We start from the raw sequence: 16,224 nt of genomic DNA, 5'->3' as shown, positions 1-16,224 counted from the left end.
ACACACATGCCAATTACCAATTCAAACAAATTAGATTTTACAAAGATTACTGACACACTTACTAGAACAATGTGTTTTAAAGTATTCTCTGCATGGGGAAATATTCATGGCTACGTGTTTACTAAGAATATAGCTACAATTATGGCTTACCGTTCCATCCAATATCCAAAGAAAAACAGAGATACTGATTCTTAAACTTAAGGAGGACTGGTTGCAGTCAGTCCTAACAGTGAGCAGTCAGAGTTCTAAATAAGGTGGGTGTTTGGTGCATTGTTTAAAAGGACAAAGTATTTCCTTGCTGAGTTTAATTTTAAAAAAATTGCTTAACTTGAATTAAAATGAATTTTAACTTAATTGAAAAGGAAACTTACCATTATGCAATGTTTCTGATGTTCCACCTACAGCATGTTAATCCAAGGAACACAGGAGCTCTGTATCTTGAAGATAACAATCTCTATAGGAAATCCGGCATTTTAGTAGGCTTGCTAATTTTTGTCCTTTCTATTGTAGGTCGTCTTTTTGCTTCCAGGATTTCCTTGTTCCAAATATTTCTAACTGGACACATGCACTTTGTTCTTCTGAAACAAAAGGTCATTAAAACACAGTGATGCATAAAATCAAAGAGGGAAAATCTCTTCTCATTACATTACCAGCCTGCCAATTCAATCATTTTGAGCTGTACTGGATTCCCTACAAAATTCCTGCTGATCCACAGGAATGAGCTCAGATGGATCTCACTTCTGTCTGAGATATGTCTTTTAATAATCTTGCCAGTGCCCAAAAACTAAATCCTTTCTTCTCAGTTAGCAGCACTAGTTCCTTATATGCATTTCAGAAGATTAGGCTGTTTTGCAGGAAGATAATTTATCTATGCCTATCTGAAAAACTTTGGTGTTTTGCCCCTTTGTTCAAGCACCTCGTGGGATTTTATTATTATAGTCACACTGAGCCAATAGAAAGTTTTCTTTAATCAAAGAAGCATTCCAGAAACTATTTGCAGCTCAAACATTATAATGTTATGTTAGTTCATGAGAACTCAAAACTATAATTAGCTAGAAAATTGCAAACCAAAGTGAAACCAACTACTCAGTTTTCATTGCACATTCTGGGAGAAATACAAAGGATAAGGAGCAGAAATTGGGAAAAGTAAACTGGATTTTAAAAAAATCAGTTTTAATAGCTAAGGTGATATTTGTATTTATTTTAATTGTATTCCAATAGGTCCTGATCACTAGGTTCTAACTGGCACTGTACAAATCATATAAATATAAAAGATTCTGTATGCACTGAAGAGTTGATAATCTAACTTTTTAATTTTAAGTGTCCTGCAGTAGCTCACAAGCATACGTGCCAACCTCAGAACTATTAAGAACAAGAGTATATACCCAAATTGGCTGAGAGTTCTGTACTGGATTTCATCAACCAATTATCAAACATAACATGGAGTCTCAAAGAGTCTGTTTTGCCAACCAAGTGATCATAACTTTGTGACCTTACACCCAAGAATTATAGTGGTGGGTGGAACAGGTAGACTGATTTGCCAGACACATAGCAATATTCAGGTCACTCCCAGAACCAAAAGACCAGTCATTTACCCAAGGTCAATTGCATCTTAGATTTCACACCAAAGCCAGTGATTGTAACCAGTTCTATGATAAACTATCCAAAGGTGTACAGTTCATGAAAATAAACAAAAAAATTATTTATAGGTTTGCAGAAGATAAGCCTGAACACACAAATTAGTTACAATCTTAAATTTCAAAAGACAATAGAAGCTTCTATAAAAAACAAGATCTATATGTCTCTTATGGTTAGCCCAGACAAAGCACTGTGATTCTCTTCCTTATATCTAGAAAACCTTGCTCCTCAGAGTCCAAGCAACATAGAATCATAGAATAATAGGACTGGAAGGGAGCTCAAGAGGTCATCGAGTCCAGCCCCCCGCCCTCAAGGCAGGACCAAGCTCCGTCTACACCATCCCTGACAGATGTCTATCTAACCTGTTCTTAAATATCTCCAGAGAGGGAGATTCCACCACCTCCCTTGGCAATTTATACCAATATTTGACCACCCTGACAGTTAGGAATTTTTTCCGAATGTCCAATCTAAACCTCCCCTGCTGCACTTTAAGCCCATTACTCCTTGTCCTGTCCTCAGAAACCAAGAAGAACAAATTTTCTCCTTCCTCCTTGTGACACCCTTTTAGATATTTGAAAACCGCTATCATGTCCCCCCTTAATCTTCTTTTTTCCAAACTAAACAAGCCCAGTTCATGAAGCCTGGCTTCATAGGTCATGTTCTCTAGACCTTTAATCATTCTTGTCGCTCTTCTCTGTACGCTTTCCAATTTCTCCACATCTTTCTTGAAATGTGGCACCCAGAACTGGACACAGTACTCCAGCTGAGGCCTAACTAATGCAGAGTAGAGCGGCAGAATGACTTCACGAGTTTTGCTTACCACACACCTGTTGATACAACCTAGAATCATATTTGCTTTTTTTGCAACAGCATCACACTGTTGACTCATATTCCACTTGTGGTCCACTATGAGCCCTAGATCCCTTTCTGCCATGCTCCTTCCTAGACAGTCGCTTCCCATCTTGTATGTATGGAACTGATTGTTCCTTCCTAAGTGGAGCACTTTGCATTTCTCTTTATTAAACCTCATCCTGTTTACCTCTCACCATTTCTCTAACTTGCTAAGGTGAGTTTGAATTATGTCCCTATCCTCCAAAGAAGTTGCAACCCCACCCAGTTTGGTATCATCTGCAAACTTAATAAGCGTACTCTCTATCCCAATATCTACATCATTGATGAAGATATTGAACAGTACAGGTCCCAAAACAGACCCTTGAGGAACTCCACTTGTTATCCCTTTCCAGCAGGATTTAGCACCGTTAACAACAACTCTCTGACTACGGTTATCCAGCCAATTATGCACCCACCTTATCGTGGCCCTATCTAAGTTATATTTGCCTAGTTTATCAATAAGAATATCATGCGAGACCATATCAAATGCCTTACTAAAGTCTAGGTATGACATCCACCGCTTCTCCCTTATCCACAAGGCTCGTTATCCTATCAAAGAAAGCTATCAGATTAGTTTGGCATGACTTGTTCTTCACAAACCCATGCTGGCTATTCCCTATCACTTTATTACCTTCCAAGTGTTTGCATATGATTTCCTTAATTACCTGCTCCATTATCTTCCCTGGGACAGACGTTAAACTGACCGGTCTGTAGTTTCCTGGGTTGTTCTTATTCCCCTTTTTATAGATGGGCACAATATTTGCCCTTTTCCAGTCTTCTGGAATCTCCCCTGTTTGCCATGATTTTTCAAAAATCATAGCTAAAGGCTCAGATACCTCCTCTATCAGCTCCTTGAGTATCCTGGGATGCATTTCATCAGGACCTGGTGACTTGCTGACATCTAACTTTCCTAAGTGATTTTTAACTTGTTCTTTATGTATCCTATCTTCTAAACTTACCCTCTCTCTGCTTGTATTCACTACATTAGGCACACCTCCAGACTTCTCGGTGAAGACCGAAACAAAGAAGTCATTGAGCATCTCTGCCATTTCCAAGTTTCCTGTTACTGCTTCTCCCTCCTCACTAAGCACCCACCTTAGTGGCCTACCCTGTCCTTGGTCTTCCTCTTGCTTTTAATGTATTTATAAAAGGTCTTCTTGTTTCCCTTAATGCCTGAAGCTAGTTTGATCTCATTTTGTGCCTTTGCCTTTCTAATCTTGCCCCTGCATTCCCGTGTTGCTTGCCTATATTCATCCTTTGTTATTTGTCCTAGTTTCCAGTTTTTATATGACTCCTTTTTTATTTTGAGATCATGCAAGATCTCCTTGTTAAGCCAAGCTGGTCTTTTGCCATATTTTCTATCTTTCCTACACAGCGGAATTGTTTGCTTTTGGGCCCTTAACAACGTCCCTTTGAAATACTTCCAACTCTCCTCAGTTGTTTTTCCCTTCAGTCTTGCTTCCCATGGGACCTTACCTACAAGTTCTCAAAGTTCTACAAGCTTATCAAAATCTGCCTTCCTGAAATCCATTACCTCAATTGTGCTGGTCTCCCTTCTACCTTTCCTTAAGATCATGAAGTCTATTATTTCATGATCACTGTCCCCTATACTGTCTTCCACTTTCAAGTTCTCAACTAGTTCCTCCCTATTTGTTAAAACCAAATCCGGAACAGCTTCTCCTCTGGTAGCTTTTTCAACCTTCTGAAACAGAAAGTTGTCTCCAAGGTTGAAAAAGCTACCAGAGGAGAAGCTGTTCCAGATTTGGTTTTAACAAATAGGGAGGAACTAGTTGAGAACTTGAAAGTGGAAGACAGTATAGGGGACATATTAGTAGGGCTTATTCCCTTCCCCTGAGTATCTTTTGTACTGAGCTGCAAACTCTGCTTATGAATGGAATTTCACTTGTATGACTCATCTCCATTGGGGGAAAAACACAAAGCAACAAAGACTTTTGTCCTCTTTAATGCCCCACACTAGTTTTTCTGGTGTCCAAAGGCCATCCCTATTGAACAGGACATAAGAAAATAAGGACGATACTGAGTCTGACCAAAGATCCATCTAGCTCAGTATCCTGTTCTCTGACAGTAGCCAATGTCAAGTGCCCCAGAGGGAATGAACAGAATAGGTAATCATCATATGATCCCTCTCCTGTTATCCCATTCCCAGCTTCTGACAAACAGAGGCTAAGGACACCGTTCTTTACCGATTCTGGCTAATGGCCATTGAGGGACCTATCCACCATGAATTTCTCTAGTTCTTTTTTGAATTCTGTTAAAGTCCTGGTCTTCTCAACATTCTCTGACCGAGTTCCACAGGTTGACTGTGGGTTGTGTGAAGAAATACTTCCTTTTATTTGTTTTAAATATGGTACCCATTAATTTAATTTGGTGAGCCCTAATTCTTGTATTATGGGAACAAGTAAATAACTTTTCCTTATTTATTTTTTCATACAAGTCATGATTTCATAGACCTCTAACATATCCACCCTTAGTGTCATCTTTTGTAATATGAAAAGTCCCAGTCTTTTTAATCTCTCCTTTATATGGCAGCTGTTCCAAAACCCTCATCGTTTGTAGTTACCCTTTTCTGAACTTTTCCAGTGCCAATATTTTTTTTGAGATGTGAGCACTTTTACATGCAGTATTCAAGAAGTGGGTGTGCCATGGATTTACATAGAGGCAATAAGATGTCCTCTGTCTTTTATTCTCTATTCTCCTTTTAATTATTGTTAACATTGTTTGCTTTTTTTGACTGCTGCTGCACATTGAGTGGATATTTTCAGAGAACTATCCATAATGACTTCAAGATCTTTCTCTTATGTGGGAACAGCTACGTTAGTCCCCATCATTTTGTACTATAGTTGGGATTGTTTTCTCCAATGTTCATTACTTTACATTTATCAACATTAAAATTCATTTGCCGTTTTGTTGCCCAGTCACCTAATTTTGTGAGATCCTTTTGAAGCTTTTCACAGTCTGCTTTGGACTTCACTATCTTGAGCAGTTTGGTATCATCTGCAAATTTTGCCACTTCACTGTTCACCCCTTTCTTGAGATCATTTATGAATATGTTGAATGCGGATTGGTCCCAGTGGGACACTGCTAGTAATCTCTTTCCAGTCTGAAAACTGACCATTTATTCCTACCCTTTGTTTCCTATCTTTTTACCAGTTATCAGTCCATAATAGGATCTTCCCTCTTATCTCATGACAGCTTACTTTACATAAGAGCCTTTGGTGAGGGACCTTGTCAAAGGCTTTCTGGAAATCTAGGTACACTGTATGCACTGCATCTCCCTTGTCCACATACTTGTTGATCTCCTCAGAGAACTAATAGATTAGTAAGGCATGATTTCCCTTTACAGAAACCATGTTGACTTTCCCCCGACAAATTATGTTCATCTATGTGTCCGACAACTTTATTCTTTACTATAGTTTCAATCAATTTACCTAGTACTGACATTAGACTTACTGGTCTGTAATTGCCAGGATCAATTCTAGAGCCCTTTTTAAAGATTGACAATGCATTCGCTATCTTCCAGTCATTTGGTACAGGAGATGATTTAAAGGATAGGTTAGAAACCACAGTTAATAGTTCTGCAATTTCACATTTGAGTTCTTTCAGAACTCTTGGGTAAATGCCATCTGGTCCAGTGACTTGTTACTGTTTAGTTTATCAATTTGTTCCAAACCCTTCTCTAATGACACCTCAATCTGGGACAGTTCCTCAGATTTGTCATCTAAAAAGAGTGGCTCTGCTTTGGGAATCTCCTTAACATCCTCAGCCATGAAGACCGATGCAAAGAACTAATTTAGTTTCTTCTCAATACACTTATCATCCTTGAATACTCCTTTACCATCTCAATCACCCAATGGGCTCGTTGGTTGTTTAGCAGTTGTTTACTGCTTCTGATGTTAACAAAAATACATAACACCTTTGGTTGGAGACCAGAATATCATACAAAGCAATGTCTCTTTCTTTGTCTGGTGATTTACACAGTTACAAAGGTTTACAATACAAATGCTCAGATATTATAATATGGGACACAGATGTTAAACATGAGATTAATGCAGGCACTAAATTACAAGAATCCTGTAAAGTCTAAACACTAACCCCATTCCTATCATTCTAATACCTATTTAAACAATACTAGCATAGGTGAGCCAGACAGATTCTAGCTGTGTATTGGTCAGTATTCATTTGGTGCTTGGCCTGGCATCGGCTATGCCAGAATTACAGTGACAATATCTCGTGTAGGGATTTTTCAAGCTTTGTTTGTCTTCAGCAAACCAAACAAAACATTGCTGAGGTTCCATTGTTATCCACCAATGGTGATGTATGGAATTTATTTTCCGTTAATCAAGGTATTTGTGATATGCAGATCCTTGTCTATGGGTTATCAGGGAGAGATTAATATTCATGCCCTGAGTAGGAGTTAGGTTTCCTGACAATCCCTGTATTGATATCATGCAGTTGAAGTCTGCTCCCGATCTGCAGCTGGGAACAGGCTTGGATGGTGTAGTAAGTAATTCCCCCAGCATGCTACAAAAAGGTTGGACTGGTAGATATTTAGGTTAGCTTGCATTTGGGTCAGTTCACTTTATAGAAAGGTGAAAATTGAGGTTGATAAAAAGCATTCTATGGTCAGATGCAAACTTTGGTTGCAAAGAGCTGAACTTTGTTACTTTAGCTGTTAGAGATCAGTCTGGAGGGCTCCTAATTGAATACTCAAACTGCGAGTAGTCCTACAGTAGATTTGATTTGACTGGACTTTGACGACCCTACTAACACTTGTCATTTGTACCCTGAAGTTAGTCTAGTTCCACAATGACAGTGGTCCACGTGACCTGTTGTGAGGACATAAAAAAAGTTGTAGTGTCCTTTTAAATTCTACAGTGTCACAGTATCCCATGTTCATAACATGCATAGAATTCAGACTACTTATTTTTCCCCTTGAATTTTCAAGACTGTACTAATGTTTTATGCAATATTTATGCAGAACAAGTCTATAGTAAACGAGGGAGAAATTACTAACTTCTAAAACTGTAGTTACATCAATTCAGAAAAATACTTAAAAAAACCCCTAAACTTGCAACAAATCTATTTGGTTGTATGTAGGGTCTTTCAGTCAGCAGCCAAACCACTAGTAAAAGTCATGCACACTGTCGTCTGATTTCTCTCTTCCCAACAAATGAGGAAAACTGATGGCTTGGCAAGCATTTCTTCAGTCTGTCTGGATATAAATTGCAGAAGTAGCAGTTCCTATGGAAGAAAAAAGTGACTTTTTTGTGGACAACAGCCAACTTTTCACTTTCTTTTGACTCTGGCTTCCAAAAAGATAAGATCTGCTGACTGAACACAATTCCATAGTCCTACTCCAAATTATACTACTTTAAAATCACCATCTATTTCTTAAAGTCTGGGATTTCACTGCACACTTTAAACAGTAAGCTGTTTTCTGTGGATGTACAGAAGTATCTAGTTTTAGGTAAAATATCTGGATGAGTTTTAAAGTATTCATCCAATACCAAATATAAACAAAAAGACTAGCCCCTGCAAAATTGCACCAACTGGGGGTATATTATCTCATAGGACAATGAAGGTCCTTAATATTTACCAGCTCAGTTTTGAATTTGTCTCCCATTCCACCACAACCCCCATTCTTCCTTCTAGCCTTCTCTCCTCCTCTCCCACCCCTCTAAACTCAGAGCATGCTAGTAACATGTGGCCTTACCACACTGAGTGGAGAAGAGGAGAATCATTTTTTTTTCACACCGCCTCCTTCCTCAGCAGCATGGCAACATCTCTTCTCTTGTAAATTTTCCCCTGAAGAGGATTCACCTCTCTTGTCTTGCCCAGAAACACACTCTTTGCTCAGCTTTCCTTGTTCTCTCTGAGCAAGTTTTGCTCTTATAATTTAGTTGACACTGTACAGGACTTTTCTACATGGGGAAACTTACTGGTATACCTGTATTGCTATAGTTATACAGTTATAACTCCCCATGTGGATGCTCTTATTTCAGAATAACAGTTCCTTTGTACAAGTGTAGCTTTTTTTTCAGGTGTAGCTGTTTGGAAAACCTAAACCAGAAAAGGTCATTCTTCCAGCACAAAAATGTCCACAAGTGGCGTTGAACTGGTATAACTACACCAGAACAGTTGCACGGGTAAACTTCCCCATGTAGACACACACCCAAGGGTAGGCAGAACACAGGAGGCACTGGTCAAAGAAATGTTGAGACAGGCAAAGTGCTGCTCGATGTGATTCTACATTGACCTAACTGGTATGTGCGCCACTCATGGGAGAACAGATGGTGGAGAAAGCCAAAGAGAAGGTAGGAATAATAAAGACAGAGAAAGGGAGAAGAACCAGGTTCAACTTCCCATACAACAAAAGGCCTAGTACTCACCTCTGAGAATACCACAACACTTTATGCTAAGACATATCCATCCGCTGTCAAAGATTGTAGCAGAGAGAGGGTTAAAGTATTTTTTAGAGACTTTACTAATACCTTAAACTGGCACCCCAGGAACTAAAGGCAACTACTGTAGCTTTAGTTTTATACAGCTATATCATAGTTACAGTTCAGTGAACCACATGCCACTCCCGAGGTGAGTAGAGGTTTCTCAAATAACTGCACCAGGATTATTATCCTTTCATTTTAATTAATACGTTCATTTTCCCCAGTCCACCCCGAGGCATAGAATTAGTTTCCCTTGCCAGCTGGAATCCAAAGCAAAGCTATTTCTCTACGATCTATGTGGCTTACCATGGTAAATCATAACATAATGATGGAAAGACAGATCCAATTAAATTCTTAAAAAAATTCAACTTGTCAGCTGTGTTTGAGGAAGCAAGAAAAACATAAAACATTGCCACTCTCCTCAAGAAAAGTACAACATTGTACTGCAGCAGTATAAGGGTGCCAATATAGTCTAGATGATTATACTTTATACCCTTTCATTGGACTAAAGAAAGAAAACAAGGTGCTTCTGTAATGCATCCACTCTCCCACAAGACACTTTTTTCTCTAGCATAATGAACAGACACAACATGTTTTTGCTACACACAAACAGATTATTGGTAGTTCGAGGCTGATCTTTTATTTGCTTTTAAGTTTTTTTCAGTTTATTTTGAATGTTGCTGCTTCAGATTCCTGTTGCTCTCCTAGAAGTTACAAAAAGTCCTTTGTGCTGAATGAAATGGTGCAGGCGGCAGTTAGATTCTAATTGGAAAAGCAGCCTGGGCTATCAATGGGATAGACTGTCTCTGCAGTCTAATAGACAGCAGTGGGAGGAGATGAAAGTACAAAAAGAAGTAAAACGTGCTGTTAAAGATCATAAAGCACAACTGCAGGAAAGCCAAGACTAGTAACCAACTCTCCTGAGTCCTAGGCCAGTGGCTTGTTTGTTACATTATTGTACCACTCTAACAGAGCCAGACTCTGTGTTTTGGCTCCCTATATAGCTGCTATATCAGGACATGAGCTTCCTGGGATACCGCATTTAAGGAAAGGAGGCTATGGCCAGAAGGACACTTCTGGCAAATTGTGGATGTCTGGGTAGGAGATGAGTTAAAAGACAAGCTCATTTACAGTGGGGGAAGGAGAAAAGAGGCGCTGGAGACTGGGCAGGAAAATGGAAAGAGGTGACTTCACCCTAGCAAGAGTGAGCCTTGTCCAAAGGATGTTTGGGTAATTTGCAGAGTTTCATGGTTCTGAAAATGCATGGAGGTTGTTATGACACAAGACCATGGATCTTGTGAATAGAGGATTACATAGGAATGATGAGTGAATTGATAGTTCTGTCCATAGCTAAGTTTGTCTGACACTGTTCATGATCAGACCCTGTTTTCAGTTGCTTATAACTTTGCTTATAACTTGGCCCATCTTTAACCATTTGGGCTGATATACAAGCAGTCCCTGAGTTACGCGGATCCGACTTATGATCCGCAGTTACGAACGGGGCCCTCCCTCTCCCTGGTCTCCAGCAGACCAGGGAGAGGAAGCAAAACGGCGGAACACGCGGGCAGCGGACAGCCCAGACGTCTGCCCATCTTTAACCATTTGGGCTGATATACAGGCAGTCCCCGAGTTATGCGGATCTGACTTATGTCGGATCCGCAGTTACGAACGGGGCCCTCCCTCTCCCTGGTCTCCAGCAGACCAGGGGGATGGGGAGCAAAGCGGCGGAACACGCGGGCAGCAGACAGCCCAGATGCGTCTGGGCTGTCAGCTGCCCGCGTGCTCTGCGGGTTTGCTCTGCTTTGCTCCCCGTCCCCCTGGTCTGCAGACCTATATAGCTGCTATATAGCTGCAGACCAGGGGGACGGGGAGCAAAGCAGAGCAAAGCCGCGGAGCCTGGGGTTCTTAAGTTGAATCTGTATGTAAGTCAGAACTGGCGTCCAGATTCAGACGCTGTTGAAACTGACCAGTTTCAGCAGCGGCTGAATCTGGACGCCAGTTCCGACTTACATACAGATTCAACTTAAGAACAAACCTACAGTCCCTATCTTGTACATAACCCGGGGACTGCCTGTATTCCATGGCAGGTGTCTGCCTCAGGCTGAATGTTTCTGAGAAGTTTCAGCAGAAAGTTGCAACCATTTCCAAGACTGAAATTAGGGAGAAAAAATGTTGGTTTGTTCATATTAAACAAAACAAAACACCTTATAATCAGTTTATTAATACACTCCAGTGCATTATGCTTCGGTAGCGGGACATGAAATTTGCAAGGCAGGCATCCTTGTATCAAGGAGGTGCCTTTTGATGAAAGTATGATCAAGGTTGGCCAGGTTGTAAACCTTTTTAGGAAAAAACCTTCAATTTGCACATGCTTAATAGAGACTTGTTAGAGGTTGGAAAGTAAATTCTCCAAAGATTTTATTCGGAGTAAACATGCTCTGTCTCCTTATAATTCAGTATCAGACTAGGCTGCTAAATTTAGATGAATTTAAATCAGTATGTCCAGATAACTTGCATCCAAGAGTTTTACAAGAACTTGTTAAAGAGCTCACTGGACAATTAATACTGATTTTTCAATACATCTCAGGGTACTGGGGAAGTTCCAGAAGACAAAGACAACTGATGTTGTGTCAATAATTTAAAAGGGTACACATGATAATGATTACATCTGTCTGGCATCTATTCCAGTTAAAATCATGGAATGGCTGATACAGTACTCATTTAATAAAGCATTACAGGCAGGTGGTATAGTTATGACAATCAACATCTTAGGAAAAACAGATCCTTTAAGATCAACTTGTAATCTCATAAATTCAAGTTTGGTTGATACAGAAGTCTGATTTAACTATTAACTTTATCATATGTCATGTGGATTAAAAACTAGAAATACATAAAATTAACATAGCACACATTACGTAAATTAAAAAATGGCTAACTAATCTCAAAATGTAAATGTAAACAAGGAATCATCACTGAGTAAGTGTCTCTTTCTCATGGAGTCCTGCAGGAAACTACTTTTGGACACTAATACAGAGTGATCTGGATTGCTTGGTAAACTGGGTATGAGCAAGCAAAATGTGTTTTAACATGGATAAATGGAAAAGTATACATTTAGGTGCAAAGAATGTAGGCAATACTTATAGGATGGAGGGACTATTTTGCAAAGCAGTGACTCTTAAAAAGATTTTGGAGTCATGGTAGATAACTAGCTGAACATAGCATTCTACTGAGAGCACATGACCAAAAGGGCAAATGTGATCCTTGGATACATAAACAAGGGAATCTGGAGTAGGAGTAGAGAGGTTGTTTTTCTCTCCACACATTCTTGGAAAAGCCATTGGCAAAGCGTATGCCTCAGCCCCTCTTCATGTCTGATCTACAGGGAGGATAACCACCTACTGCCAATATCGACTAATTCAGTAGTTCAAGGGATAGAGATCTGTGCTGTATATCAAAGGGTCTTAACTTTGCAGATGATTCTAGCTGTGGGTGAGTGTGGTTCCACATGATAGAATTTCTGAGACTTTTTAGTTAAATTAAGAAATCACATTTAAAATGCATTAAAAGGACAAAGCAAAGTTAAGCACTCGAGTTATAAAATGGCAGAATTAAGGTTGCTTGCCTCTTCTGAATATGAATTATGTAACCGTTTAATTATATGATCATATGTTGTTTTTCTCCTGCTTCATTCAGAGAATAGGTAATATTTTATCCTTTGTTCATCTTCCTCATTCAGTATGTCCAAAGACCTTATTTAACTATTGAGATTATTAATTTCCTTCTCAGTCTTTCACTGGTGTTATCACCATGGGTATATCTACACTACATGGCTCTGTCGGCAGAGCCATGTAGTGTGGACATACCCCATGTGTCTCAAGGTTACACAAATATTAACAAACTTATCTTCACAACATGCCTGAGGAATGAGCTGGTGTTGTTTATCTCCATTTTAGTCTAGGACAGCAACAGGCAACCTGGGTTAGTGAGTGGGCTGCATGAGTGGCCCTCCATCTCAGTGGGTCACAAGATTGTCATAACCAAGATGGTCCCCCAAAGATAGGCTAGTTTTGCCAAGTGCACTTGCTTACCTAGAATTTGTGGAGTGTGCCAACAGAACAATAGCAGCATTTTGATTGGATGCAGAGGGAAAGCACGATCAATGTTGTGTGCAATCAGCATGCACCTCTCTTCATATTGCCTTGCTTTACATGAATGTCACTTTAGTTAAGATAAGGAAAAAAACTATGCAGATGGAAACCAGCGGAACCTGGCAATGCTGCTTGTGGACAATGGTAAAATATGTCTTGCAGACCACACGTAGAACCCCAATGGGATGCAGATTGCCCACTACTGCTCTAGGACATAGATAAATTAAGGTTAACATTGATCTTAGCTACTTTTAAGTGCCTGATCTAAGATACCTAGGGCCTGACTTTTTTAAGTGTAGTTGACATGTTTACTCTTCTTAATATATTAGAAATACAGCAGTCTGACTTGCATTATACGTATGAATACCCAGAACTTCTGCATATCAAGTCCTAAGTGTTTCAGCACAGAGACTCAGAAATTGAGGATCACACTTTGCTTTCCCAATATCACATAGAAACTCTGGCAGAGGCCAGGATTGAATTCAATTCATTAATCATAAAACAGAAGAACGTAGGACTTCAAGGGACATCCTGGACTATCCAGTCCGTCCCTTACTATCGCAGGCAACCCCATCAGATAATTGTCAGAAATATATCATAATACTTAAGTTATTTTCATTAACTGTTACTCAACAGCTGTTCCTCATACTTCTGATGGTTACAAACTTTTTTTTTTTTAAGTTCCAGGCTAAATCTATTCACAGTCAGTTTATACCCATTTGTTCTTGTGCCACCATTGCACGTTAGCTTAAATAACTTCTCCCCCCTTCCTGGAGTTTGCCCCCGTAGGTATGTATAGATAGTAAACATATCCCTTCTCAGCTTTCATTTTTGTTAAGCAAAACTAGCCAAATTCTTTTAGACTTTTCTTGTAAGATAGACTTTCTATAGCTCTGATTAGCCTCACAGCCCTTCACTGCATCTGTTCCAGTTTGATTTCATCTTTCTTAATCAGATTTGTATACAGTACTCCAGAGGAAACCTAACCATGACATTAATATTTCCCTATCTCTACTTGGAATACCTTACCTTGATACATCCTAAGTTTTCAAATATTAAGTAAAGATCATCCCCAACACAGATCTTTAAGGAACTCCATTAATAACCTTCCTCCAGCTCAACAGTTCCCTTCAGCACAACTGGTTGCTATCTACCCTTAAGCCAGTTCCTTACCAACTTTACTATTCCTGTGCAAACAAGGGCACTGGGTGAACCTAGGGCTAGGGGAAGCAAACTACCAGCCTCACCCCTTCTTCCCAAGGGCCCACCCCAGCTGCTCTATCTGTTAATTGTGTAAATGACTACACGTTGACATCCTTTATCTATGTAATTGTGTACTCGACTACACATTGACATCCCTATCGCATATACCAAGCCTGCAGGGAGAAACTCTAATGGGGCCAATATTATTTCACTTGAAATGGAAATTTGCAAGGTGAGCCTCCTCTGAAACTGTAGTTACTCAGAGAAAATACCTGTTCTTCACTTCTACACTGATTTTGTGCCAAGTAGAATAATTCACTCACAAAAGTGATAGAAATGTAGCCGTGTTAGTCTGGTGTAGCTGAAGCAAAATACAGGACTATGTAGCACTTTAAAGACTAACAAGATTTATTAGATGATGAGCTTTCGTGGGCCAGACTCACTTCCTCAGATCAAATAGTGGAAGAAAATAGTCACAACCATATATACCAAAGGATACAATTTAAAAAAATGAACACATATGAAAAGGACAAATCACATTTCAGAACAGGAGGCGGATGCGGGAGGGAGGGGAGGGGGAGGAAGGAAGGTAAGTGTCTGTGAATTAGTTATATTAGAGGTGGGGAGAGTTAGATGTCTGTGAGCTAATGGTATTAGAGGTGATAATTGGGGAAGCTATCTTGGTAATGAGTAAAATAGTTAGTCTTTGTTCATTCCTTCTCGGAGAGTGTCGAATTTTAACATGAATGATAGTTCAGAGGATTCCCTTTCAAGTGCAGATGTAAAAGGTCTTTGTAGCAGAATGCAGGTGGTTAAGTCATTGAGAGAGTGTCCTTCCTGGTTGAAATGGCAAGAAACTGTTTTTTCTTTGTGATCTTGTCTGATATCTGTTTTGTGGGCATTAATCCTTTGGCGAAGTGTCTGAGATGTTTGTCCAATGTACATAGCAGACGGACACTTTCGGCACATGATAGCATAAATTATATTTCTGGATGTGCAGGAATATGTGTTCTTGTCTGGCCCACGAAAGCTCATCATCTAATAAACCATCTTGTTAGTCTTTAAAGTGCTACATAGTCCTGTATTTTGCTTCACTCACAAAAGGCAGTCAGCAATTAGCTCTCCTTTAATAAAAGTCAGTTGTGATGGCAGACTTGCTTCAGCAGAGTGGGTATGTTGGTATAGTGAATTAATGCATTAACTTTTTGCTTCCAGAGATCTTGGCTTGACTTTAAGTCAAATGAATTTGTTCATTCCAGCCTTGTCCTACACATCCTACATTAAGGCAAATACCATAAATGAAAATACTTCCCAACTGGCAGACAATGGAATCAGCTGCCTGAGAAATTTGTGAGCCTAGCAATAAGTCGCTGAAATCCAGTGTCAACTAAGTTCATACATGGACTTTGGAAAGGGCAACAGCTTTTCAGGCTTGCATCCTAGAACAGTGAGGTGCTCATAATAGGAACATGCAGGCTTGCCAACAGACGGGCACAGAAAGCAGTTGCTCCAGGGCCTGGTGATTCTAAAGGGCCTGGGGTTCCCAGCTGCTGCTGTTACGGCAGCAGCAGTGGCCAGAGCCCTAGCCCCATTAGAATCGCTGCCGGAGCACCAGGTGGCGCACTCCAGAATGCCATGCCATGCACTCTGGCTGGCCCCACCCCTTCCATCAGAGACTCCGCCCCTTCTGGGAATGCAGAGCGCGACTTCCCCTCCTTCCCCCCCGACCTTGCCTCGGGGCCTGGCAATCCCGTTGGGTCCCCTGTGAACATGTGCAATTACTTCAGATGTACCTGCACTGCACAGTTCAACTACAGATCCAAAGTTCCACGGTATTCAGATTTGAGGTTTTGATTCAGGCCTGTCCTACAATTTGCAAA

General features: G+C 40.1%; 1 protein-coding gene across 2 annotated transcripts in view; it reads right to left on the bottom strand.

Moving 5' to 3' along the window:
• The window catches only part of NEDD9 (neural precursor cell expressed, developmentally down-regulated 9), a 150,670-nt gene that overhangs the window by 111,336 nt on the left and 23,110 nt on the right, over positions 1–16,224 (bottom strand). Inside the window, exon 2 of one of the 2 annotated variants that reach the window (XM_075921258.2) lies at positions 372–578. In XM_075921258.2, coding sequence (XP_075777373.2) covers positions 372–374 — 3 coding nt within the window. In that variant the 5' untranslated portion in view covers positions 375–578. Of the gene's footprint in view, positions 1–371; positions 676–16,224 lie in introns of those variants that run through there. The other variant, XM_075921259.2, reaches the window with a different exon arrangement.

The sequence above is a fragment of the Pelodiscus sinensis genome, chromosome 2, assembly GCF_052426305.1.
Source record: "Pelodiscus sinensis isolate ZL-2025 chromosome 2, ASM5242630v1, whole genome shotgun sequence".
Taxonomy (NCBI): domain Eukaryota; kingdom Metazoa; phylum Chordata; order Testudines; family Trionychidae; genus Pelodiscus; species Pelodiscus sinensis.
The sequence above is the reverse complement of the archived record's forward strand: the minus strand, read 5'-3'. Positions and strand labels throughout refer to the sequence as shown.